The sequence below is a fragment of the Heloderma suspectum genome, chromosome 1 (genome assembly GCF_057233095.1).
Source record: "Heloderma suspectum isolate Gila_16-S chromosome 1, 16-S_ref, whole genome shotgun sequence".
NCBI classification, from domain to species: Eukaryota; Metazoa; Chordata; class Lepidosauria; order Squamata; family Helodermatidae; genus Heloderma; species Heloderma suspectum.
Window position 1 is genome coordinate 265,904,966 of NC_139458.1, and position 27,788 is coordinate 265,932,753.

General features: G+C 43.3%; 1 protein-coding gene across 4 annotated transcripts in view; it reads left to right on the plus strand.

Annotated features, from left to right (window-relative positions):
• The first annotated feature begins 803 nt into the window (after positions 1–803).
• Positions 804–27,788, plus strand: part of LDAH (lipid droplet associated hydrolase) — a 144,442-nt gene continuing 117,457 nt past the window's right edge. Inside the window, exons 1-4 of one of the 4 annotated variants that reach the window (XM_084826514.1) lie at positions 804–1,166; positions 4,404–4,559; positions 11,432–11,566; positions 14,486–27,786. In XM_084826514.1, coding sequence (XP_084682640.1) covers positions 11,522–11,566; positions 14,486–15,307 — 867 coding nt within the window. In that variant the 5' untranslated portion in view covers positions 804–1,166; positions 4,404–4,559; positions 11,432–11,521 and the 3' untranslated portion in view covers positions 15,308–27,786. Of the gene's footprint in view, positions 1,167–3,847; positions 3,908–4,403; positions 4,560–11,431; positions 11,567–14,485; positions 27,787–27,788 lie in introns of those variants that run through there. The other 3 variants (XM_084826513.1, XM_084826512.1, XM_084826511.1) reach the window with 3 other exon arrangements.

Sequence of the window (27,788 nt, forward strand, 5' to 3'; positions counted from 1 at the left end):
AATCCTGCCCAATTTTGTGTCATCTGCAAATTTGATCAGCATTCCCTGCACCCCCTTCTACAAGTCATTAATACAAATGTTGAAGAGCACTGGGCCCAGGACTGAGCCCTGCGGTACCCCGCTCATCACCTCTCCCCAGTTTGAGAAGGTCCCGTTGATAAGCACTCTCTGAGTCCAATTCTGTAGCCAACTGTGGATCCACTTGATCCTTGTTTCATCTAGCCCACTTTGAGCTAGTTTGCTTATCAGGATATCCTGGGGCACTTTGCTGAAGTTGAGGTATATTATTTATGTATTTCATTTCTATGCTGCCCAATAGCCGAAACTCTCTGGGCAGGTCACAAGAATTAAAACCAAAGAGCACACAATTATTATATCCACAGCGTTCCCACGGTCCACAAGGGAGGTGACTTGATCAAAGAATGAGATCAGTTTCGCCTGGCACGACTTACTTGTTCTTGACAAATCCATGTTGGCTTCGAGTAATCACTGCATTGTTTTCAAGGAGCTCATAGTTGCTTTGTAATCTCTGGTTGTACTTTACGTGGTTTTCCGTGGCGGTTTTAAGCTTTCATATTTGATATTGTTTTACGCTGTACCTTGTGGTTTTATTTTTTGAGCCGCCCAGACAGCTTCAGCTATCGGGCAGTACAGAAATTAATTCAAGAAAGAAATGCAATCAGCGAAGCTCCGCCTGATACGGTAGTAGTGCCAGGTGTGTGGGGGGTGTGTGTGTGTGTGGGGGGGGGCTGTGGGTGGGGGGGGTGTCGGGGGGAGGCTGTTACAAGCGCGGAAGCGCAACCAGCCCGCAGAAGCGCCCACCTTAGTTACAGGGACTGCGCGCTGACTTCCATTCGCGTCCTCCTGACGGCGGGGCGGGGCGGGGCGGGGCGGTGATGCCTCTCAGGACCTCGGCATTGGCTGCCTCAGGGCCCAGTCCGCCCCGCAGGCCGCCGCTTCCTAGCCTGGCGGAAGAGCCAGCGGGCCGCTGCCCTTCGCTCCCCATCCCTTCATAGCAGCGCTAGCGTCTTCTTCCGGCCGGCTAGCGGGAGGAGGAGGACACAGTGGTGGGTGGAGTGAGGTGAGGCGCAGTGAAGCGAAGCCGCTCTCGTTCGCCCTGCCTCACGAGTAGTCGGGAGCCGGCCGCAAGCGACAGAGCGGGGAAGGTACGTGCTTGACAGGAGCCGCTCGGGCTCTTCCCGCCTTCCCCCTCAGCGGTGCCGGCGCCCTTTCTCCTCGGCCTCTGGTGTTTGGTTAGCCCCCCCCCCCCCCCGCTCTGTAGTAGCAGTCCGACCGTGAGGGCTCACTTCCGGCTCTTTCTCCCCTACCCCGCCTCCATTTCCCCGCTGTGGAGCAGGTTATGATAATAAGCGCAACGGGGCTTATGTAACACTGCAGCCGCAACAGCAAATGAACAGCGTAGTGCGAGAGGCCCATAGCAAAAGAAGAGCAAAGGACAGCTTGTCCTGCTCCATCGGGAGGTAGCGCTCGAATTCCGGGCGCAGGGCCATTGCTGCCATCCCATCCTGGGCCTTCTGTGTTTTTACATGGTCGAATAGGCAGAAATTCACCAGGAGACGCTCTCCTCCCCCCAGCGTGAAGGGAGGGGGAATTTCAACTTCTGCTTTCTGACACTTAATTCAGTTGTTAAAGCAATAACATTGGTGGGGGTGGAGGAGGAGGAGGAGGTAGCAAAGGTGGCTCTAGGATACAGAACAGCCTTCCCCAACCTGGTGCCCTCCAGATGTTTTGGACTTGTTGTTCAGTCGTTCAGTTGTGTCCGACTCTTCGTGACCCCATGGACCATAGCACGCTAGGCCTTCCTGTCCTGCGCTCTCTCCCGGAGCGTGCTCAAGTTCATATTCATTGCATCGGTGATGCTATCTAGTCATCTCATCCTCTGCCGTCCCCTTCTCCTATTGCCTTCAGTCTTTCCCAGCATCAGGGTCTTTTCCAGACAGTTTTCTCTTCGCAGTAGGTGGCCAAAATATTTCAGCATCAGCTTCAGTATCTGTCCTTCCAATGAGCACTCAGGCTTGATTTCCTTTAGGATGGACTGATTTGACCTCCTTGCAGTCCAGGGGACTCGTGGGAGTCTTCTCCAGCACCAGAGTTCGAAAGCATCAATTCTTCGGCGCTCAGCCTTCCTTATAGTCCAGCTCTCACAGCCGTACATTACTACCGGGAAAACCATAGCTTTGATTAGACGGACCTTTGTCGGCAAGGTGATGTCTCTGCTTCTTACTATGCTATCTAGGTTTGCCATAGCTTTCCTCCCAAGGAGCAAGCATCTTTTAATTTCATGGCTACAGTCACCGTCTGCGGTGATCTTGGAGCCCAAGAAAGTAAAATCTGTCACTGCTTCCATTTCTTCCCCTTCTATATGCCAGGAAGTGATGGGGCCAGATGCCATGATCTTCGTTTTTTTAATGTTGAGTTTCAAACCAGCTTTTGCACTCTCCTCTTTCACCCTCAACAAGAGGCTCTTGAGATCCTCTTCGCTTTCTGCCATTAGGGTGGTATCGTCTGCATATCGGAGGTTGTTGATAATTCTCCCAGCAATCTTAATTCCGACCTGTGATTCATCCAACCCGGCGTTTCTCATGATGTCCTCTGCATATAAGTTAAATAAGCAGGGTGACAATATGCAGCCTTGTCGTACTCCTTTCCCAATTTTGAACCACTCAGTTGTTCCATGTCTGGTTCTTACTGTTGCTTCTTGACCGTCGTACAAGTTTCTCAGGAGGCAGGTAAGGTGGTCTGGTACTCCCATCACTTTAAGAATTTGCCACAGTTTGTTGTGATCCACACAATCAAAGGCTTTAGCGTAATCAATGAAGCAGAAATAGACGTTTTTCTGGAATTCTCTTGCTTTCTCCATGATCCAGCGAACGTTGGCGATTTGATCTCTAGTTCCTCTGCCTCTTCGAAACCCAGCTTGTACTTCTGGTAGTTCTCGGTTCGCATACTGCTGAAGCCTAGCTTGTAGGATTTTGAGCATCACCTTGCTGGCATGTGAAATGAGCGCAGTTGTGCGGTAGTTTGAACACTCTTTGGCGTTGCCCTTCTTTGGAATTGGAATGTAAACTGACCTTTTCCAGTCTTGCGGCCATTGTTGAGTGTTCCAAATTTGTTGGCATATTGAATGCAGCACTTTAACAGCATCATCTTTTAGGATTTTAAATAGCTCAGCTGGAATACTGTCATCTCCGCTAGCTTTGTTGTTAGCAATGTTTTGGACTACAGCTGCCAATATTCCTGACCATTGGCTATGCTGGCAGGGACTCATGGGAGTTGAAGTCCAAAACATCGGGAGGGCACCAGATGGGGGAAAGCTGGTACAAATTATCTTTCTGAAGGTGCCTTGTATAATGCTGTACTCACAGGGTAGAGCTGTTTCCAATATCATGTAAGCTTTCTCTTCTTTTTAAAGGCACGAGGACAAACTACACTTTATGATAAATGCATCTTTATATCTTTTTTAAATGCTAACTGTATCTGCTGGGGAGGGCTGATAATTAATGGCATCAGAGCAGGCATGGGAAGGTAACGAAACCCTTTCCTCCTGTGCTGTTGTCAATGCTGTGGTGCCCGTGCACCCCCCCACACACACACACACAAAGTAAATGCTAGCTTCAGACTGCAGCAGGGAACAAATAGGTTACATTCCCCTTCCACACCTGCCCTTATCCCATTAAACCTGTTTCCTTAATAGAAAAGTTGAAATTAAGAAGTTTGATCTTCACAGATCCAGTTTTATTTTGTTTGATTTTCCTTGACATGACTGAAACGGAAATCTGTGACGTCTTTGATCGTGAACAACGTGCTTGCATTGGTTTTCGAGAAGCTGGTGCATTTCATGATAGGCTTTATTATCCAAGTGATAATGAAAGGTGTTATCATTCAGGTGAATGGAAAATACTCATTGATTTTCCTTGCACATTGGATTAGACAGTAAGTGATGACATAATTGCAACAGATCTTATAATGTGATGCTTTCAGTTTGGCAATATCACTCCAATTTTCTAAATGAAATTCTTGAAAGGTCACTTAACTGGATGCCATAAGCTATTGTGGTGCAACTCTGATAAACATCCTCTTTGAATGCTCTAATAAGAGTGTGGTAAAACTGAGATAGTTAATGATTTGGGGACATGTGATATAAACCTGAAGCTAAATAGCTGGGACTTTAATCACAGCTTGGATTGGAGACCTCAGGAAGCTCCATGTAAGCTGCTCTGTGCTTTTCAAGGAAGAGTGGAATATGAGTTGTTAAAACTCATATCCCTTGTTTAGGAAGGAGCCGAGGGGTTCCTTTCTTTGGTTACAAAGCAGCACATATCACAGGGACTTGATATTTATGCCTAACTAGTTACGGTTTAAAGCTTTCTTATTCTCTTCAGCAATGAGCACGAAGGCAGAATCCGAAGAGCAAGTTCTGGTACATAAAGAGTTCACTTACATTAATGGAGCAGTCACTGAGGTCTTAAAGTGTGGCCCTTGGAAAGATCTCTGGAAGAACAAAAGTGCTCCCAAACTCTTACTTCTAGTTATCCCAGGTAAGATCAATTGGTGGGATTTGTTTGTTTTAAAATGTGTATTTTCTTGATAGAGCGCATTCTGAGAAATGGGGAATGCTGGGAGTTGCAGGATTTTTTTTGTCTAAACATACATAGGATTGCACTCTGAGGGAGGAAAAAATGTGGAACATATGTGGATCTGAAAAGTCTTGGATAAGACAGAAATGAGTGGAGAAAGAAAGATACTATCCTCTGTTCAGGATATTCAGAGATGCCGTTATTGAGGTCTGTTTTGAAATATGTATCTAAATCTAATTGGTTAAATACGAGGCACATTAATAACTAATGGCACAGTAACTAGTTTGCTGCATAATTGATCCAATCTTAATCTTCTTAAATTTGTTGTTGTTTATATCATCTTACCTTCTAAAAAACTATCAAGGCAGTGTACAACCATTTAGAACATTAAAATCCTGCAACCATAAAAACAAGAACATTAAAAACTACACATTTTAAAAGGCTAAATTGAAAAGATGCATTTTTATACCCTTTCCAAAGGCCAAGAGAGTGGGGGCCAATCTTCATTCTTGAGGGAACGCATTCCATAATTTGAGGGTAACACATAAGAAAGCATTTTCATGCATACCTGACAAATGAGCCTTTGTGAGTAATGGCGCTGGCAAAAGGGCCTCTCCTGCAGATCTTTACTCAGGCAGGGTCATAGTGAGACAGGCTGACCCTTAGATAGCAAGGTCCTAAGTCGTTTAGAGTGCAATCCTATCCATATTTAGATAGAAAAATTGCAACGACTGCCATTTTTGACAGAAAGGCAGGATATAAATGTAATAAATAATTTTAAGCTCTCAAGTGTTGGAATTGGGTGTTTTATTCATAGTTCTTGCTGTACGTGCTTTGAAAGCAGCATTTATTACAAGCCAAATGGGATGATGAAAACAGGAGAACTGTGGTTTAGACTGTAGTGTGGAAATAGATGTGCCAGAAGATGGTGCTGTTTTAAAGATAAGCACAAATATATTATTTTCTACATGTTGGTGAGTTTGTTCTTACAACTGTGTGTTCATCTCTGGTGACTTTTGAGGGATGTGTCAGGTCCCTTGGTTCTCTCCCTTCACAATCAGCACACTCTAAGATACCAGGCTTAATGACCAGGCTCTTTACAAATGCAAATCCTCCGACACTCACTCTCATGCTACAAAGGAAAACAGCTACTCCACACAATTACGAATATCAGTAGAGGAGCCAAGTGGGAATCAGAGAAGTTGCTGGTAGTTTGAAACAGAACTTGCCGGCCAGAATAACTTGGGGGATGCCCCTCCCTTACAGTTGTGCCCTCCTACGTAGCCTATCACGCATAGCCAACCAGTTGGAACTTCTGAGCTCCACTTCTAACTTTTCCCACTTCGCTCTGTGCCGGACTCTAGCATCCTTCAGGTCACACCCCGTGCGCTCCTCCTCCTCCAAGATCTGAGTTCTCATGGGGAAGGAAAGGGGGGGGCCCTTCAGGTTGAGCCATCTGTGTACCAAGTTCCTGAGAAGAATGTCTATCCATATCTGAGTTCACTAGGGAGGAAACCTCCCCCGGTTCTAGCTGTTCCCATTCTGAGTATGAGCTGCTAACTACACACGCTCAGAATCATTCTTGACAGTATGAAAAGTAATTGCAGCATACGTTCTTGAATAAACTGCACCCTTTTTGCACCTTTCTACGTACCTAAAAGTAGACCTTTGAACCTTTCTCTGAATATTGCCATACTCTTCCAGAAATCTTTATTTACCAACTCTGCAAGTGGCACATTTGTGTACATTATTGTGTAGTCTAATGGTATTTGATTGGCGTAACTGAAGGTAGGAATTTAGGTTCCATCCATGGCCTAAGTCAATTAGATCAGTGGCCTGAAGGAGTGTAATCTCTTCCTGCAGGCCAGCACATTGCCCCCCCCCCATCCCCGGTGAGTAGTTTGGATACAGGTGTTCACCATAGGAACAGGTCAAAGTATGCCTTGCCAAAATTGTATTTAGCTGACCACTTTTCATAGTATTTTATCTGACTGTTAAATTGTATTTAAAGAACAATGCACAAAGCTCTTAAAAGGATATTACTACTAATAATGAAAACTTCCTTCATCCCCCTTCCAAAAACTAGCATTTCTGCTTGTGTTGGTGCTTGTCCCTAGAAGCATGACATCGTGCTTGTCAGCAGGCCTGGGTTGCCCACAGAAGGACAACATTGGATCCTACCCCATGAGTCCAGATAATAAAAATGTCATCAATAACTCTCAGGCAGAAAAAAGGGTTTTGGGAACAGGACCTGAGAAAGCCTTGTTCCAAGTCAGCCATGAAGATGTTGGCATACTGTGGGGCCATGTGAGTACCCATAGCAGTACCATTGATCTAAAGATATATGTTGTCTCCAAGGTTGAAGTCATTGTGGGTGAGTACATAGTGGCAGAGTTTGGTGGCTAGATGTGCCAAAATGATATTCTTAATGGCTTAGTCTTAGGTGTGCATAGAACAAGGAGTTATTTTAACTGTGTATATTAGACTTTGGATCTCCTGGCATTCTCTATTTAGGGATAGATAGGAGTAGCTCAAGACTGCAAATGGGTAGTTCAGCAGTTTGTCCTGCCTATGGCTTATTTGGGTACTGACTCATGTTTAATGTTCAAAGGAAGTTGAAAGAGAGTGACCTCCAAAGCAATATTGTGGGGCAGCCCTATACAATTACTCTAATGATAGCTGTTGGAATGAAACGATCTAGAGATATATTAAGTATTTTATTTCCAGAATGTATAAACCACCATTCTTCCACAAGGTATCTGAGGGAAGTGTACATAAGATTAAAAACAAACAAATCCAATATAAAAACCCATGCAATTGCACATTAAAGGACAAGTATTCCCCATTTCCTTTAATACTTATAAGTTGTCCTTCTTCCCAAGTGTTCACAGTGGCAGGGGACTTCCCATTTTATCCTTGTAGCAATTATCAGGTAAACTAACCAAGACAGACATAAGTTCTTCGCATGTGACATTTTACACAGTGTCCTCTATGAGTAGTTTCTTTGTGTAGTGGAAAAAATCATGTGTGAATAGCCCTCCCAATAGGCCTGTCATGGAAAGTACATGTTTATTTTAAGGCCTGATCATCACTTGTTTCTAATAAGTTGGTCAACATCCCCCAATTTCTCCTTGTGTGAGAACACTGCTGTATTCTGCACATGCTCCATTTAAATCCTTCTGACATCTGTGTGGGCTGGCTTCCATGCATTAGCATAAGGGAGTTGGAAGTTGCTGCTTTGGTGGTTGATTTAGTGCCAAAGGCAGATTGGCTTTCCACAAGCAAGGAAACTCCAGTTTTTACTCAAACTGGAATCCCCAGCATCCTGAGAAGCGAAGGCTGTTGAAATATTTGCCACCAAAAATTATAGTTTTCTGTGTGGTCTGCAATATTTCCCAAGATTTAAACTTTTATCAATTTAAAATATTCTGAATTTTTATTCTGTTTTTGAAATGACTTTTTTCTATAAAACCTACTGCAGCAGTACTTGACCTCAAAGTCAAGTCTGGTTCTAAGTTCAGTTTATTTTGATGCCTGGTTTTAATGGCTGTCATAGCTGAAAAAGACACCTCACAAAGATACGTAGATCCAAATGAAAGAAGTGCATCTTTGGCTGCGCTTACTAAATCATAATACTCATTTTTCAGTCCCATCCAGCAATTATGCAAAGGTTTTTGTTGATATTCAGCTAGTAAGTTTCCCTTTTCCCTGATGTCAATAATTGGTTCTTGCAAACTAATTAGAAGGTGTTGTATTTTTATATTTTTAACAAATGGGTTCAAAACCCACTAAAACTCTTTGTTTGGAAGATTTTTAAACAGGTTAGAAAATTCAGTTTCCAAGTTTTTTTAAGTGTGTCGATATGAGAGCTTTTATAGGTGACACATTGACATTGTTCTCAGCAACCAAATCACACACCGACGGAAATATTTCCAAACATCCATCTTCAGAATGCTCTCTCCATAGCACGAGTTTCTTTTGAAAAGCTGTTACTTTCTCACTCATTGTTTAAAACATCACCTTTACCTTGAAAGGACAGATTAAGTGTGTTTATTTTTTCAAAAATATTTGCTGGATAGCATACTACTGACAGCTGCTTGTCATCACAGAAAAGGTCAGCAAATTTGGAACAAATTTGCTCTTCTTCGGCAGGATGGCAGCTGTACTGGTGCCACAGCCAAGCAAGCAACTGTGCCTTTCTCTGCCGTGCCTTGCAGAGACTGGCGCAGTTGCTCTCAGTGGCTGTGGCAGAGGCAGGATAGGACTGGAGCTGAGAAAAAAATACCATGGAGCTTCCCTCTCGGCTCCTGTCCCATCCTGCTGCCTCCACGGCCGCCATCATTGCACACAATTGCAGCTCATTGGGGCAGCAGGAGACTGCTCAATTATCAGGCAGCTCACACACCCCAGTGGATCATCTTGTGCACCCCCTGGGTGTGCGCACCCCACTTTGGAGACCACTGCTTTAAGGCATTGCCAGGCAGCTCCTTCATTCCTTCACAGTAGCGTCACATACTAAGTGAAAGGAAAGATAACTTGAGGGAGAGGCCCATCTACGGGCACAGAGTGGAGAGTGGGTGCTGCCAGTCATCTGTTTGTTGTTTGGCCTGATTGCCTCTATCATGAACGCACTAGATCAGAGGTCCCCAACCCCCAGTCCGCAGACTGGTACCAGTCCGTGGCCTGTCAGGGACTGGGCCGCAGTAGGGGTGTGGGAACCCCCCCTTACCTTGGGTCCGCAGGGGGGGGAGGCGATCCGTCCCTCCTCCCCGCCCCAGAATCCTCGCCGGCCCTGGCTGGCTCTGCTCCGTAGCGAGTCTGCGGAGCTGTCGGCCGACTCCGGCCTTGTTCTTTACAGTAATAGCCTATTACTGCAAAGAACAGGGACGTAAATGGCGTCCGCTACACAAACGCCATTTGCCGGCCGGCAGCTCCATGGCAAGTCCAGGGCCAACAAGGATTCCAGGGGGGAGGGAGGGATTTCCCCCCCCACGGACCCAAGTTAAGGGAGGGTTCCCACACCCCTACTGCGGCCCAGTCCTATCCTCCCCCGGTCCGTGGAAAAATTGTCTTCCACGGTCCGGTCCCTGGTCCCAAAAAGGTTGGGGACTACTGCACTAGATTGTCTTAGGCAACTCACTGTTCTCCCATCCTGCAATATGGGCGTAAAATACATGGCCTACTTTTTAAAATTAGGGCTTTGTATAGGTTGCCAAGATTGTGTATATAATATACTTTGAATACTGTGAAGTACTATAAATGCAAGTTGTTATTTGGTGCAAGTGTTACCTTAAAAAGAAGTAGTAATGTGTACAGCAGTATCTTTCCCTTACTGCCATAACAGATCATTGCGTATGAGTGAGAATGTGAGAATTCTGAGCTGTGAGCTTGGCTTCTAGTCTTGCAGAACCAGGCAACTCAAATGGCACCGCTTTGGTCCTTATTCTGAGTAATGCCTTACACTGTTGACCAAACCACTGTAGGATGAAGCGTTCAGATTTGTTTTGGTTGTGTATCATCTTCCCAGATGCTGAATTGGATTTGTTCATGTATTGTGGCTGTAGATACGTGGCAGAAACATTGGAAAACGTTTGTCCAACCTAAACTAACAGATTGGCAATTCAGTAAGCAATTTATTGAGGGGTCTTTCAGTTTGTTGGCTCGTGTTTTTAACCCTTTGAGGCGTTTCTCAGTGTCTGTAGAAGTTCTAATGAGTGACCTACATGACTAGCTCTTTGCCTTAGCTCATGGTGTATCCCCCGCCCCTTCCCTGGGTCTGTTTTTTCTATGACTTTATCTATTTCCTGTCTAAAGTAAATCTCTGGTAGTAACTCCATTTATCAGGGGATAGAAGGCTTCTTTTGTCTCAATTTAAAAAAAAAATTAGTCACCGGTGTTGTAAGCTGTATACAACATTGAACACAAAGCTTAACAAGGGTTATATAAACACTTTTTACTTTCACTGTTCAGCTGACGGTGGAAATGAGACAATCTCCATATACCATCCAATGGAAATAATGATGATGAGTGAAAATGTGTAAAAGATTTGGCAATATAAATCTATGTATTCTTTGTCTCTAGTGCTTTTAAAGGAGTAAGCACGCAAAAACATATAAGCTTTAGAAGAAATGTGAAAAAAATTATTGGAAGGATAAACTTGTTTGTAGTAAACCAGTTTCTGGCCAGTGATGCACCTTAGTGTGTTATCACAAAGAGCTAAAATACAAGTACATCTCTTGGTGCCCAGATACATTATATTTCCAAATAGATGCTTTGATCGTCCATGTTGCTGAAGATACACTTTACCAATATTGCATGAATTCTAAAGGTTTTATCAGGTATTAATAGAACAACCAAACTGTATTAAAGTCAAAGAGTGGTTTGCATTATAAAGAGTAGAAAAATGTGTGTAGTTTAAAAATAAATAATAGTGAAATACATTTCTTTAGTCTAAATCATCCAGCATATCATAATCTTCAATACCAGACAAATTTAATGGAGGCAGTTCTAAAAGAAAAATTTATCTGTAAAAATGTCTTCAGTATTGTGGGTTCTTTGGTAAGGGGAAAGTTGCCTGTTAGGTACAGAAAGTAAACTTTGGACAAAGTAGGCTGCTTGTGAAAAAACACATACCGTAACCTTTTAACACCATACATTTTAAAGTTTATTTACCTTAGTAGTTGAATTCAAGTATAATGTCAGTTTAGTGAAAAATACTTGATGAACATCTATGGGTTGGATGAAGTCAGCAGTGTTTCTTATTTTTTCTATCTTTCCACTATTGTGTTTCAGTTTATGGCCTGCACTTTTAACAGGCTTTTTTTCTTTTTCAGGTAATCCAGGATTGGTTGGCTTCTATCAAACATTCATTCAAGCTTTGTACTCTGGCCTGAATCAGAAGTATCCAGTTTGGGGTGTAAGTCATGCTGGACATTGTAAAGTCCCTTACGGCATGGAAATGGCAGAAGGTACTATGAACTAACTTGCTAACATGTTGCCTTTTTGCAGTATTGATATTTTCTCCTATACAATCATTTGGCATTGATGAATGCTTAGCACTGGCAGAAATGTTGGCGCTGATATTTCTTTAACTGTACCACTTGACAATTTGGAGAGTTCCATAGAACTTATTGCTGTTTCCATTTGTATGCATACGAGTACCATTTTCTTTAACAGTGAATATAAAACTTAGAATATACATCCTAAGACAAAAGGGTGCCCTTTATTGAAAGGAACACAAATATCTCTCCTAAACAACATTAAAATATCATTATGGAATCGCCCCACCTTAGACATCTCTGGTATATAAAGTATAAGCATAGATCATGGTGCAAACTGTTGACTGGGTAGCAACAGTTGCTGTTGGCTTTAAGAAAGTGATTGCAGAGTTCCCATTTGTTCCTTACCTTGATAGGTATAAGTATTTAGCTACATACATTGTAGCAGATGTGCACAAAACGGTAAGATATCTGAAAGCTATCCCCTTTTCTGGTCCTACCCCAACCAACAGAATTTGGATTGCCTTTTTAACCTCCTCTAGCCTTTATGTGCTAGTTGTAAATGCCAGGTTAGTCCATAATTAAACAGCTCTCATCTGTGCTGTAATTGTGGATGAAGGGGCCAACCTGGCATGTGTCACCAAGAACTCCGTGGATGAGGTTGGTGGAGTGTATCTGTCTCAGCTTTGTTCACCTGGGTAAACAGTGCATTACCAACCTAGGCTGGAGGGGTGGGGAACAAATGATTGCTGTCATCTATAAGGGGTCTTTTCTAGAAACCAGCCTGCTCAGGTGCCAGATCTGAGTTTTTGTACTTCATTGTCTCAGTATGTCATTGGTCCAACACATTCAGTGGAACATACTCTTGATCTAGTGTTCTCAGCATAGTATGAAGATGGAAGTTTGAAATTAGGCAGGTTCTCTGAGCCCCTGTTGTCATTGTCAGATCACTTCCTGATGAAGTTTAGATGGATAGTAGCCATTCCAGTGTACAGGGGTGATGGACCGATTAACATGATCTGCACCAGGAGATGTATTAAAACCAAGGGATTCTTAAATGCTCTTGGAGTTTCCATTTAACATAGTTGCAGCTCCTAGCAAGTCCCTGGTCTCACAAGGGCCTGGATCCCCAATGTGGCTCACTGCCCCTCATGATTTTTTTAAAAAATATATTCTTGTTGTTGTTAACTGGGAGGCTGGTGTACTGCAAAGCAACACTGCCCTAGAACCCCATGTGGCCCCTACAGTATTCTTAGAAAATAAAAAATACAGAATGCAGCAGCCAGTATTGTAAGTAGTACAGCCAGGAAGAGTTGTACAGCCAAGAGGAGTCATATTACACAGATTCTAAAAGAGCTGCATTGGCTGCCTATTCACTCCCAAGTCCAGCTGAAGATGCTGGTACCTACCTTTAAAGCTTTAAACAGCTTGGGACCCAGATATCTACAGAGAAGTTTTTCCCTATACCAGCCTGACTGTGTTGTAAGACAATTAGGGGAGGTTCGTCTCCCATTACCGTTGGTATGTTATGTAACAAGTGAGAGAGCCTTCTCTGTGGTGGCACTCTGAGTGTGGAATGCCCTCCCTGTGAAGGTGTGACTGCTGCTGACATATTCTTTTCAGTGCAAGGTCAAAACCTATTTGTTTACCCAGTCATTTTAATCTAGTTTATGTTGGTTGATGTGAGCTGTCTATTTTAAGCATTTCCTGCCTTTTATTGTTGTAGTTGATGTTTTATTGGCTGTGTTCACACATCACAGTAAGCCAGAATGCTAGATAATTCTGGCTTACTGTGAATGAGCCAGTATGCTAGTGCATGCCTCTTGATCACTCACAATGCAAGAGGGAGCGGCTAAACAAACCACAGACCTTCCATCTGTGGCTTGTTTATCGTGGCATGCAGACTGGGAACTCTGGCTTGTCTGAGGAGTTGCATCACAGTTAACAAGCCACAGATGGAAGGTCCATGGTTTATTTAGCTGTTCCCATTTGCAGGATGAGCCAAGCAAGGAATGATTGAACAGCGTGCTGCAGCATGCTGGTTCATTCACAATAAGCCAGAATTCTTTAGAATTGTGACATGCAAATGTGGTCATTGTGTGTGTTGCATATTGTATGGGGGTATTATAAATGAAGGGCAGAACAGAGATGTGAAGGCCCTGGAAAAAAAATTGAAAAAATTCTGAAAAAGGGGGTTTTCTTCTTTTTTTCTGAGGACAGTTTTTGTTTTTTTCTGAAAAATTGAACAGCTTTGGATTATGAAATATTTTCTTTTAGAATTTAAGACAAAGTATTTATATTGTCAGGGTGGAAACTGAGCCCATAGAACCCCTCAGCAGTTCTGATTCTGAGGAGGAACAGCAATTTGTGGGAGAGGAGCCCGCTTATCCCTCACAGGCACAGCAGCTGGCAGAGATTCCTCCTGCCAGAATTCCTGAGATAGATAGTGACCCTGGCAGTGAGAGAGTGTGGGAGGGAGGCTTGCTAGACGTTCGACGCAGATGCAGGGAGTGACGAGCGATGGAGGGCGCGGAAAGGAGGCGTAGCACCCGTTTGGCACGCAAGCAATGGCTGCCTCCCGTGGACCCAAGGGAAAGAGGGAGGAACTCTCCCTAGCCCATAAGTTCAGGGTCTGCAAGTGATTCTCCTTCAAACGGGGACCAACTGCCTAACCCGGAGCATAGGCTCCTCTGCTGTTCATTGTTTAGTCGCTGGTAATTAGCATCTGAAAGAGTCATTAAGTTGTAAAAGGATTAAAGCCTTGAAAAGAATCCTTTTGTCTGTGTCTTGAGTTGGCTATTGGAGTAGACTGAAAGAGGCTGCTAGGATGCTCCTGACAGCTTGGTCCCCGTTCCTCTTTTTTTCTCTCTCTCTCTTCTCCTACTGGAGGTTGCCAGGGACCCAGCAGTGCAAGCTCTGGCGCAAGAGAACCAGGTTCTCCGTGATCAAGTGGCTCAACTGACGACTGCCATACAGAATCTGCAAGCTGCAGTTCAACCCCCACCACCTCCGATTCCCCCTTGCCGCAAGTGCCCAGTGGCTTTGCCAGAGAAGTTTTCTGGTGAGAAAGGACTTTTTCAGATTTTCCGGGCTCAATTGGAGCTGTACATGCGCCTACGACCTGAGGATTTTCTGATGGAACAGATTTGTGTGGGCTTCATCATTAACCTACTTTCAGGCGTGGCAGCTAAATGGGCTTCGGGACTTCTTCTCACTAATGACCCCCTGCTCGCAGATTATCAAGGTTTCATGACAGCGATGGCACCTTTCTTTGGTGACCTTCTGCACACGCAGACGGCTTCTCGGGAGATTCGCCGCCTCAAGCAAGGCAAGGACTCAGTTTCCAACTACACGACACCTTTTCGCTTGCTGATACAGGATTTACAGTGGAATGATGCCGCACTGGTGGCTCAGTTTTTGGATGGTTTGAACAACGAGATCTTGGATGAGTTGGCATGCACGCATAGCCCACCTTCTTTGGAGGACCTCATCCATACCTGCCTCCAGATAGATAGTCGGCTGGAGGGGCGCCAGCAGACCCGGCGGGGTGCCGGGGGCCGAGATTTCCCTCCTCCCATTTCCCCACGTTTCCTGCCGTCTCCCCCACCCCCCGCCCCTGCGGTGGGGGCGGAGGAGACCCCGATGCAGCTGGGAGCTACCCGAGCCCCGCTGCCACCGGAGGAACTAGACCGGCGGCACGCGGAGCGCTGATGCTTTCATTGTGGAAGGCTGGGACATTTCACCAAAACCTGCCGTGCTAGATCCGCAGCCCCACTGCTTCCCCCTCCTCTCCTTCCTCCTCCTCCTCCTCCTCCCCAGGCCTGACTAGGCTGCCCCACAAGCCTGTTGGGGGTCTCCAGTGTGGGGGTCGGTTCCCTACCAGGTGGGTGCCTTCCGCACCCCCCCACCCTCCCGTTTGCTGTTGAATGTTCACCTCCGCTCCTCCCAGTGGGGTGGGGTGGAGGCCCTAGCTTTAGTGGACTCTGGGGCTACGACCAGTTTCATGGATGAAACGTTCGCCCTCTTCCACAAGACTCCTACCCTGCCCCTTCCTGCCCCCTTTGCAGTGGAGACCATCTATGGGCGTCCCCTTTCTTTGGGCATGGTGACCCGGATTACAGTTCCACTCACTCTGCATGTCCAGTCCGACGTTGAGCAGATTCAGTTTCACTTGGCCAAGGTTCCCCAATACCCAATCATGCTGACTGTTTCCTGGCTCTCAAAGCACGATCCTCAGATTTCTTGGGGGCTTCAGCAAGTGGAGTTTGCGTCTCCATACTGCCAGGAGCATAGCCTCCTGAACGAGGCGCCAGTCCCAGTCCAGGCTTTAACCTTTTCCTCCTCCTCCTTGTCTACTTCTAGCAGTTCTTCAGCTACTGTGATCCTCCCAGAGAAGTATGCGGCTTTTGGGGATGTTTTCGACAAGAAGGAGGCCAACCAGCTTCCCCCCCACCGCTCTTTTGACTGTGCCATTAACCTCATTCCTGGGGCGACCATCCCCGCTGGCCGGCTCTATTCGATGTCGGAGCCGGAACTTCAAGCTCTGCGGGAGTTTTTGGACACAAACCTCAGACGTGGCTTCATTCGCCCCTCCCCCCCCCGCCTGCGCCCCTACTATCTTTGTGACCAAGAAAACGGGAGAACTCCACCCGGTGCACAATTACAGAGTGTTGAATTCGGTCTCGATCCCCGACAAGTACCCCCTCCCTCTCATACCCGAGATGCTGGAGCACCTGGGGCGAGCCAAGATTTTCACAAAGTTGGACCTGCGTGGTGCTTACAATCTGATTCGCATCCGGGGGGGGGATGAGTGGAAGACGTGTTTCGGCACCTGGTACGGAGCGTATGAATACCTAATGATGACGTTTGGCCTTGCCTGCGCCCCCCAGGGTGCGGAAAGGTGGCGTAGCGCCCATTTGGCGCGCAAGCAATGGTTGTGTCCCGTGGACCCAAGGGAAAGAGGGAGGAACTCTCCCTAGCCCGTAAGTTCAGGGTCTGCAAGTGATTCTCCTTCAAACAGGGACCAACTGCCTAACCCGGAGCATAGGCTCCTCTGCTGTTCATTGTTTAGTCGCTGGCGATTTTGATCTGAAAGAGTCATTAAGTTGTAAAAGGATTAAAGCCTTGAAAAGAATCCTTTTGTCTGTGTCGTGAGTTGGCTATTGGAGTAGACTGAAACAGGCCGCTAGGGCGCTCCTGACATATATATTGTTACCCAGCCTTTACTCTCCCAAAATGATTTCTAAAAGCTATGTAATAAGAACACTTTTATAGAAAGACTAGAGATGTAAAATGTCTGGAAATAATGAAGCCATGGGGAAAAATATGTTTTTAATCCTCTGTAAGATTCTCAGCATAGTTATTTCTTTCATTACTTATTAAAATTATTGAGCTAAAGTATATTTTACTGATAGACATTTATGCTCAGTTTCCCAACATGTGAGTGGGGTCACCATTGTGCATTCTTGACAGTAAATGTACATTCTTGACAGCTTGGCTTTCATTCTATAGAGTCTTGTGTTTCTGATGCTGTAGCAGTCATTTAATGTAGTTGCAGTCTATTCAGACAATAATTATAAGTTTACCAACTGAGTTTCCTTTTAAAAGTTTTAAAATATAATAATAATTTTATGAGCAAACTAAGTTATACATAAAATAAATTTAGGAACACAAAGGCTGCTTTATGTTCCCAAAGCAGCCCTCCCCAACCTGGTGCCCTCTGAATGTTTTGGACTACAGTGCCCAGCATTCCAGTGCTGGGCACTGTAGTGCTGCCCAGTGCTTCCTGAGGCTGATAGGAGCTGAAGTCCAAAATACCTGGAGGGCACGAGGTTGGGGAAGCTTGTCTTAAAGGAACAAAGTGACTTTAGATCTGTGAAGAGCGCTTAAAAAAATAAGTATTGCTTATTTTTCAAGTTTTCCAAAATTTCCAATTTTTCCACACACACCCCACATTTTTTTCCATAGCCTCAGAATGTACATCTCTAGGCCAGTATAAAATATTTTTCATAAAAAAAATAATAAAAACCTATGGGGGAAGGAGGTATACCAGCTGGGGAAAATGCTTCTGTTATGTCTTGGAGAATGTACAAGAGTATGGAAAGTGGGAAAGTTGAAGCAAGAGAGCATGAGAACCTACAAATTACATGTGTGATAGCTTGTAAGAGAATTTTGTTCCTTCCCAGGTCCTTGTGTTTGTGTTTATAGCTAGGTTTTAGGTTTTTCAAAAGCGATATAACTTTAACCATGCAAACTCATTTTCCTATGGTTGTTTACAGAGTTTCCTAGCTGTGGGCTCAATCAGCTTTCATTTGGCACTGACCCACAATATAGTAGAATTCTCTTGGCTGAAATGAAATAGAAAGTTTAATCCAACCCCCAAGGCAGGGTCCTCCGCATAATAGTCCTTCCACATGTTAACTTGCATAATCCAAGCAGCAGTATGCCACAGGCAGAGAGCAGTAACAAACCAGCACACCATGTGAAATTTTCTACAGTACAGAGAGCTCCAAATTATTGGCATAAAGCACACACTTGAGTGGAAGGCCAAAAAAATCCCAGGGTTTCTTGACATGTGTGAAATGTTTATAAGTACAGATGTCATGAACGTCAGCTGCAGCTTATGTACACATACAGATAAAACATGAGGCACATCCTAGGAACTAGGATTCTAGTCCACACTCAGCCATGAAACTTGCTGGGTGACTTTGGGCGAGTCACAGACTCTCAGCACAACCTACCTCACAGGGTTGTTGTTGTGACGATGCTGTCAAGGGCTCCTTGGAGGCCTCTCTCAGTCTAATCCAGTAGCCAAGTCCAGACACAGACAAAGGGATTCTTTTCAAAGCTTTATTCCTCTTTTACAACTTAACTCTACTGTTAGCAACTAGATATGAGCAGCAGAGTACCTATGCCCTACGTTGGAACAGTTGGTCCCCGTTTGAAAGGGAATTACTGGCAGACCCCTGAACTTAAGGACTAGGGAGAGTCCTTCCCCTTTTCCCTTGGATCCTCTGGGCGCAGCCATTGTTTGCACGCCAACCGGGCACTACGCCTCCTTTCTGCGCCCTCCATTTGGCACCGCTCTCTGCGTCGCGTCGCGCGTCCATCAAGTCTGCTTCCCGTGCTCTGTCACTCCCAGGACTGCTATCTAAGCTAGGAATGCTGGTGGGAGGAATCTCCGTCAGCTGTTGGCCCTGGGAAAGAGGAGCGCGCTCCTCTCCCAGGAGCGATTGCTCTTCCTCAGAATCAGAACTACTCTGGGATTCTATGGGCTCAGTGTTCACCCTGACAGATAAAATGGAGAGGAGGAGGACAATGTATGCTGCCTTGGATTCCTTAAGGAGGAAAAAAAGGCAGGATATAAATGCAATAAATAAATAGAAAACCATCATGTTAGGAAGAGAATTCTAAAACCCTCTCCATGATACCAAAATATCCTGCCTCTTAAGTTATGTGGGAAATATTCAAAGATGTGGCCCTCTCACAGACACACATGTTCTGAAAACTAATGCTACATCACATTACTGAATTTGTCAAATCTGAATTTGTACATTGACCCTTGATCTCAGAAGGTGGAGGGGAGTCTGTTCATCAAACCACTTCCAAGTGAGATTGTAGTACAGATTTTGTGTTTCCTAAATTGTGTGTGTGTGTACCTAATGATTACTTTCACTCTCTCACTTCATCTGAATTTAAGGAATCAGCCACAATACATCAATTAGGCTGCAGTCCTATACCCCCTGGGGTCCCTAGCGTGGTGCCCATGGGCTCCAGGGTGACCGCAGACAGCTCCCTTGCCCCCCACTAAGCTCCATGCCCCTCCAGTGCTATCTTTATTTCCAAGAATGCCTCCACGTGGGACCCAGACATGTTCTTAGAAAATAAAAAAGGTGAGTGGTTTCAGCCCTGTGCTTCATTTTGAAGTATGCCCAGCCACCAAGAAAAAAGTAGGGCGTGGGGAGGGAGTAAACTGTGGGGCTAGGAGTGTTAGCTAGGAGTGACAGGAGGCATTTTGCCAGTGCACTGTGTGGGTATTCTCATGTGCTTTTTGCAGAGTGGGGAGGACGGAACTTGTTTGTTTGTTTTTGTGTTGTGTGTGTGTGTGTGTGTGTGTTGCCTAGGTTTGTGTGTATGCGTGCTTTGCTTGGATTTATTATGTGTGTGTATCTGTGCACACGTGTGCTGGGTTTTGCCTGGATTTTGTGTGCGTGAGCATGTCTTGCCTGTGTGCATGAGTTCAGACCTCACTTCTGCCTTGTACTTAGGTTCTTGGGCTGGTTACTTTTTGTTTTTTCAGCCTCACCAGTTTGCCTTCTGTAAAATGGGTATGACTGGCCAGGCCAATATGGCAGCCATTTTGTGAGCGTGCTCATGACACTCAATATTTCAAATGTGGCCATTGGCCCCAAAAGACTGAGGATACCTGCTATACCTGTTTACCTAGGGGTAAGCCTAATTAAAATGGGAATTATGTCTGTGTAGCAAGTATAGGATTTTACGGTTAGTCTCTAATGTTCTACAGCACTTTGTCCCTTTTCTCCCTTGACAAGGCAAATATATGAACGTATGTTCAGATAACCTTTGTCTGAAAAATGCTTGACTGAGGTCTGTTGCTTGTCAAATAGCATATCATTATGTTGCTTCATTAAAAAATAACCAAAAGTACTAGTATAATACCTAAACATCACCTTGTATAAGATCTCAGGTGAATGTGAAGGTTCGCATGCTATCTTGACAGTCCTGATAAAGGTATTATCCTACATGTACTACTGAAAGCCTTGTACAAGACACCAGTTCTCTGTGGTGGCACTCCAACTGTGGAATTCCCTCCCCATAGAAAAATGAGTAGTGCTGACACTGTCTGGTGTCAGGTCAGATTCTTCTTTGCCTAGCAATTTTAATTTAAACATGCCTATCCTTTTTTTAGTTTTTCTTCAGTTGTGTTAAGATTGCCTTTTTTATTATATAAGCTTATTTTGTGCAACTAATTTTGGTCATTATTTTACTTTATATGGCTGAATGGATTTTTTTTTTTTTTTGTACAACTGGGATGTGCAAGGATGAAGGGTGGTTTAGAAGTATTTTAGTAAATAAAAGCACTTAGGAAATTCCAGTTTTGGAATTGAAGCAATAATATTTGCCATTATCTTTTCTTTATCACCACCTTTTGTACCTGAACCTTTAAGCCTTTTGTGACACCCCCACCTCCTGTGGTTTTAAGGCTGAAAGTGATCCCCAAGCCCCCTGTGGTATTTTAGTTAAATTTCTGCTAATCATTGTGGTCAAATGTTGGATTCTAAGGCAAACATTAACACTTTGGCAGTGAGAGGGAAAAAATCCCTAGGCTTTAAACTATTAGTAGAACTTGAGAATTAACATTTGCTGGTAAGCTCATGACCTCACACAGTTTAGAAAAGCATAGTCTGCTTTCGGTTGATAGCTTGAAGTCACAATTTTCAAGCTAGATTTTCATGTAGTGTTTAGTTTATTTTCCTGAAAGCTCAGTATATTGTTTGGGCCAAAAATGTCTTGGTGAGGAAATGATTTATCTATCTTGCTTTTGTGGCAGGATCAGTAAGTTAAGACAAATAAATGTTTAGTTGCTCCCAGAGGAAGAAAGCTTATAGAAAATGCTGGTGTGTATCCATTCTTGTATTTGCATTCTTCGCTTGATTGGTACCTTAAAAAAAGAAGAGTGGAAATAAAGGATGGGTATACATACATTTTATATAAGCTTTCTTGCTCTGGCCACCAGTAAATTACCTCAAAGGAAAAATGATCGCCAATGGCACTGTGGCAAAAATGGACAGATTTCAGCTAGCCGCTGCCTATCTTTTCTTTATTTAAGAAAGAAAATAACACAAAGCTTAAATATTAATATGCTTGGAAATACTGAAATAAAAGAAGAGGTGAAGAGAAAAATAAAGGAGAATTCACAAAACATTAAGAGCAATAATGAAACTCACTTAAATGTCAATGAAAGGTGGAATGAAATAAAAGAAGCTATATTGAAAGCAAGTAAGACCAATTTTAAAAAGAACAGATTTAAAGGAAAGCAAAAATGGATGACCTCTTAGATCCTGGCTTTGATGGAAGAAATAAGAAAATATAAGGGACGTGATATGATGAAATATAATGATATACATAAAATACTGAAGTATAAGATCATAGAAGTGAAAGATAAATTAATGGTAGACATGTAAAGAAACTGAAGAACTAGAAAGCAAGCATGATACATTTGGGTCACATAAAAAAGTGAAGGAAGTGACAGCTGTAGGGGGGGAAAGAAACAGTTCAGTTTACTGAAAGATAAACACAGAACAATTATAGTATAATTTAAGAGATTGTAGAATTTAAGAATACGTCAAGGAATTATTTGATGATATGAGACCAGAGTTGAATAAAGACAGTGGAATTTGACATGGACCTGATATCATGTGTGAGGAGGTAGAATATGCTATAAGGAATATAAAGGGGGGGGAAAGGCTGGCGGCCCTGATGGGATACCAGTTGAGCTCCTCACGTTAATTGAAGGGGATGAAATACAACTCTTGGTACATTTATATAATACTGTCTATAAAACTGGTATCATACCAAGAGAATGGCTTAAATCAGCTTTTGTAGTATTGCCCAAAAAAGACAATGCTAAAGAATGCTCCGAATACAAAACAATCAGCCTTATGTGCCATGCATTAAAATATTTCTTAAAATTATTCACAATCGAATGTATAAGAAATAAGAATTATATATAAGTGAAATGCAGTTTGGATTTAGAAGCAGGATGGGAACAAGCAAAGCATTATTTGGATTTAACATCTTAATTCAAAGATGTCTTGATATGACTAAAGACATATACATGGGATTTATTAATTAAGGCATTTGATAAAGTTCATCACGAGTGATTGATATAGTGAGAAAACCTGATATCGATAGTCAAGAGATTCGGATTATAGAAAATTTGTATTGGAATGAAACAGCCTTAGTTCGTATAGATGGAGAGTTATCTGAAAAATTCAAATTCAAAGAGGAATAAGACAAGGCTGTGTCCTATCACCTATGCTGTTCAATTTATATTCTGAAGCTATATTTAATGAAGCACTTGCTGAACAAATTGCTGGCATAAACATCAATGGAAAAATAATTAACAGTTCGATACACTGATGACACTTAGTAATGACAGATAATATATCCAACTTACAAAAATTACTAGATCAGATTAATAAAGTAAGTAATGAGTATGGCCTTAAAATAAATATCAAGAAAACAAAATATATGGTGATAAGCAAAAAAACTGCATTTTTTAACGCTGTTCTTGCCATCCACTCTTGCATTTATCTCTTGTGTTTGTTCATTTCTTTCATTGAGCCAAGTTCCTTGGTATTTTACTGCATTTAATGTTATGATAAATAATATGCCAATTGAGTGAGTCACAAAATACAGATACCAAGGAACTTGGCTCAATGAATGAAATGAACAAACACAAGAGATAAATGCAAGAGTGGATGGCAAGAACAGCGTTTGTTAAAATGAAATGATTATTATGTAGTCAAGGCCTAAATCTTGCAGTAAGGATTCGGATGGTAAGATGCTACGTGTTCTCAATACACTTAAAAGAACAATCTGAGTAAAATCCAATCATTTGAAATGTGGATATACCAACATATGCTGAAAATACCGTGGACTGATCGAGTAACACATGAGAACGTACTATATAGAGTAACAAACAAACAGAGTTGGTAAAGACCATCAAAAGAAGAAAGTTACAATACCTTGGTCATATTATCCGAGGCGAAAAATGAGCCATACTCCAGCTCATTATAGAAGGGAAAATGGAAGGAGAACGATCAGTAGGAAGAAGACAAGCATCATGGTTAAAGAATCTGAAGGAATGGTTCAGCTGTACTTCTATACAACTCTTCAGAGCAGTGGCGTCAAAAACAAAAAATAGCTGTAATGATAGCTAACCTCTGATAGGAGATGGCACCCTGAGAAGAAACTGCCTATCTTGCCCAGGTAGTTGAACCAGTTCAGGGCACATCACTAACCCCCCTATCTCTGGGTGTGCAATCTCAACTTCACCAAGGTGCATGGTAAAAGTCCTGTGTTTAAAGAAATCACTTCCTGTTACCTTTTATGGTAGGTGGATGCTAGGAGTAGGAAGTTAGCAAGATACTGTACCTCGGTTTCTTTAAGAAGGAACAGTGTATTCTGAGTAAGTAGTTAAAAATAAAATAAAAAATCACTAAAAATCTACCTTTGCACCATGAGCCTTTGGATTAAAATATCTTACTCTGGCCATGCTATTCGAAGGTGTAGATCATTCATCTACTGATGGGCTCAGACACGCTACTGGCTTGCAACCTTTTCTATGGTGGGTGAGTCGCAACAGCAGCGCTACCACCATATAAATATATGGTAAAAACTTAAGTGGATTTCCAAATGTATGTATGGGCTAAACATCAGTTCAAGATCTGAAAAGCTCTATCAGGGCTCTATTTTATCTCCTATGCTGTTTAACATCTACATGAAGCTGCTGGGATAAATCATCTGGAGTTCTGGGGTTGGGTCTCGTCACTAGGCTGATGATACCAAAGCTCTGTCTCTCTTTTTCAACTGATGCCAAGGAGGCTTTGGAAGTTCTGAACCATTCCCTGGTTGCAGTGATGTATTGGATGTGGGTTATGAAGCCAAAGTTCATTTCAGACGAGAGAGAGGTACTGTTGGTCAGTAGAAATGTTAATGTAGGACTGGAGATACAGCCTGTTCTGGATGAGGTGGCATTCCCTCTGAAGAATCAGGTCCACAGCTTGGGTGTTCTTCTGGAGCCAGCATTGTTCCTGAAGTGTCAGGTTGTTGTTGTGGCCAGGAGCACCTTTGCCCAGCTTCGACTGGTACGCCAGTTGTGCCCCTTCTTGGAAAAGACAGATTTGGCAACAATGATCCACACCTTAATCATCTCCTGTTTAGGTTATTGCAACACACTGTATGCTGGGCTTGAAGAGAGGTTGGAAACTACAGCCAGTGCAAAATACAGCAGCCAGATTGCTTTCTGGCACACAGTTTATGACCATATTACACCAGTTTTGTATCAACTGCACTGGCTGTCGGTCTGTTTCTGGGCACAATTCAAGTTGCTGGTGCTTACCTATAAAGCCCTACATGGCTTGTGGCCAGGATATCTGGCCAGACTGCCTCCTCCCCTATGAACCTGTCTGTAGTTTAAGATCTCCTTCAGATGCCCTTCTGCTTGTCCCACCACCAAGAGAGGTTAGGTTGGAAGGAACATGGGATAGGGCCTTCTTGGTGACAGCTCCCTGTCTGTGGAATTTCCCCCCAAAGGAAGTTAGGCTGGCCCCTTCTTCATTCAGTTTTAGGCGGACTGTTAAAACTTTTGTTCCATATGGCTTTTTAGTTTTTTTAATGTATTAGCCCTACTCTTTTTAATATTCTCTCCTGCTCTTAATTCTGCTGTTGCTGGTGATTAAAATTTTAAATTGTTTTACATTTCAGTTGCAAGTTGCCTTTGGGCCCTTTTTGGGCCAAAATGTGACTCATACATTTATTAAAAAATTAAAAATAAACATCAATACATACTAAAAACATCCAGCAAAAGAAACACTGATAGCAATTCTGTTACAGGCACCTGCATATAGAAAATCCAAAAGTTACTGATAGTGTTTCCCCTACTTTATAATTTTATGTGAATTGGAGGATGAGTTTAAAGGAGACTTGCCAGATTTATCTAAGACTATACGTAGTGTGAAGCAGATGCATGACTCCTTCTCTATATAAATTTTATCCAAATTTACTTGCTTCGTATTACCATCAAATTTCACACTATGTGACTTGTTCTTATGGCCTGGCTCCCATGTCTCATGTCATGGTAACCCCAAAGTTTTAAAATTTGGGTTTTAGTTATTTAAAATATTTCTTTGTTGCCTTTCAGGGCAGGAGCCTTCCCAAGGCAGCATACAACAATAAAACACAAATAACACGATCATAAAAACACAGTAAAAACAGCAACAGTAGCAAACATTCTAAAAAACAGCAAACACCAGTATAAAATAAACCTTACTGCAGACAACAGGAGCTACAACCCAGTCCGATAAAACATAATCAGAGGAAAGGCAGAGTAAAACAGTAAGTTTTCAGTGTAGTCACTCCCCAACTGCTTCACAGGTGGGCAGATGAGAAGGCCCTCTCTTGCTGATCTTAAAATGTGGGCGGGCTGATATGGGTGAAGGCGATCCTTTATGTAATTTGGTCCCAAACAATTTAAGGCTTTAAAGGTCAAGAACAGCACTTTAAATTGGGCTCAGAAACACACCAGTAATAAGTGCAGCTGGTGCAGTATAGGCATTATATAATCTACTTGTCTCACGCCCACCATCTCTCGGGTAGCCTCCTCATTCTGCACCAGCTGAAGTTTCTGGGATGTCTTCAAGGGCAGCCCCATGTGCAGCACATTATAGTAGTCCAGCCTGGACGTCACTAGTGCATGGATAATTGAGGCAAGGTCCATCCTCTCCAGATAGGGCTGCAGCTGGGGTACTAGCCTAAGCTGGTAAAATACACTCCTGGACACTGCAGCCACCTGGGCTTCCCCAGTTAGCATAGAGTCCAGGAAGACTCCCAGGCTATGCACTTAGTCTTTTAGGGGGAGTGCAACCCCATCTAAGACCAGCTGTAAACCTCCATCCAGAGTAGTTGGATTCCCAACCCACTGCAACTCCGTCTTGTCTGGGTTAAGCTTCAGCTTGTTTATGCTCATTCACCCCAAAACAGCCTCAACACACTGTTCACGAGTTCAGCAGCCTCCCTAGGAAGTGTCGATGGAAATGAGAGGTAGAGCTAAATATAATCTGTTACCTTGAATGTGGTGGCATTGCTGGTACATGTGGGTCGCTAGCTCCTGATTGGGTCCTCCAGCCAGCAGGAGCAGCTAAACAAGCCAGGGACTCTCTATCTCTGGCTTGTCTCTCTATCTACAAGCCAGAATTGTAACACAATTTGTTCTTATCCATTGGCAGTAGGAGCCAAGCAGGAGTGATTGAGCTGCATGGACTAGCACATTGTCTCATTCACAATGGGCCTGTTCACACCATGACAGAGGGGGATATAAGCCACAGTGGCTTAAAAAGCCCATGGGTTCTGGGTGACTTATTAACTATCACAACAAGCCACCCTCACCAGGTTTGCATGACATGGCAAGCCATGCTGATGAGGGTAGTTATGTAAATCTCCCCGCTATGCAACCAGCATGCACAGCACAGGAAATAAGACACAATGGCGTATTGTGGCTTATTTCCCCCTCCATGATCATGCAAACGCAGTCAGTAACTCTGTTTTTTTTAAAAAAGTATGTATTACTCTGATGTCCACACATGGCCCATATGAACTATTTTCTGTAGTCCAAATTATCAAAATCAACTGTCAAGGCATATTTTTAAACCTCACTATTTTTTCTTTAGCTTATGTCAGAGCTTTTATAGTTTATATAGGTTATCTGCTGGAGATCTGTTTTCAGTGGAAGCTTTCCTGTTTCATTAACCCATAGACAATTGTTTGCTTCCCACAAACCATATGTATCCATAATGTTCCAGTCCTTCTGAGCTCTCCTATATTAGGTTCTAGAAACTCGATCAAAAATCTCTGGCCACAGAAAAGGCCCCAAGGAAGCTGATAAGCAGCCTCTTATTGCCATAGTTGGCAACTTCCCTGTTGAGACCACTTGGAAGAGGTCTTAGGAACAGCTGAAAAATCTTTCAGTTGACAACACGACCATATAAGAATATGATCACCAGTAACAAGGGCTTCAGAAGAATCAGATAAAATTGGGATAGGTTTAAACGTGACCTGACAATATTGAGAGCAATCAACCCACAGAATGCAACTTTACTACCATAGCTAGTGCTAGGTGCTTAAGGGAAATCCACAAGTGTACGGGTATGAGAGATGTAGAGTAGCCACCTGTTCAGCTTCTTTCCAAAGAAATTAGGATAGTAATTTGCTGGAAGTTCTGTGGCAAGATGTTATTTTATTTTATGTTTGCTGATTAAAATTCACTAGCGCCCTTCCTTAATCAGCTCTTTAATTCTTCCCTTTGGAACAACTTAAGCATAATTTTTGTATAATTGTTACCTAGCCTTGATTTAAAAAAAAAAAAATACCCATGACTTTCCAACTAGTT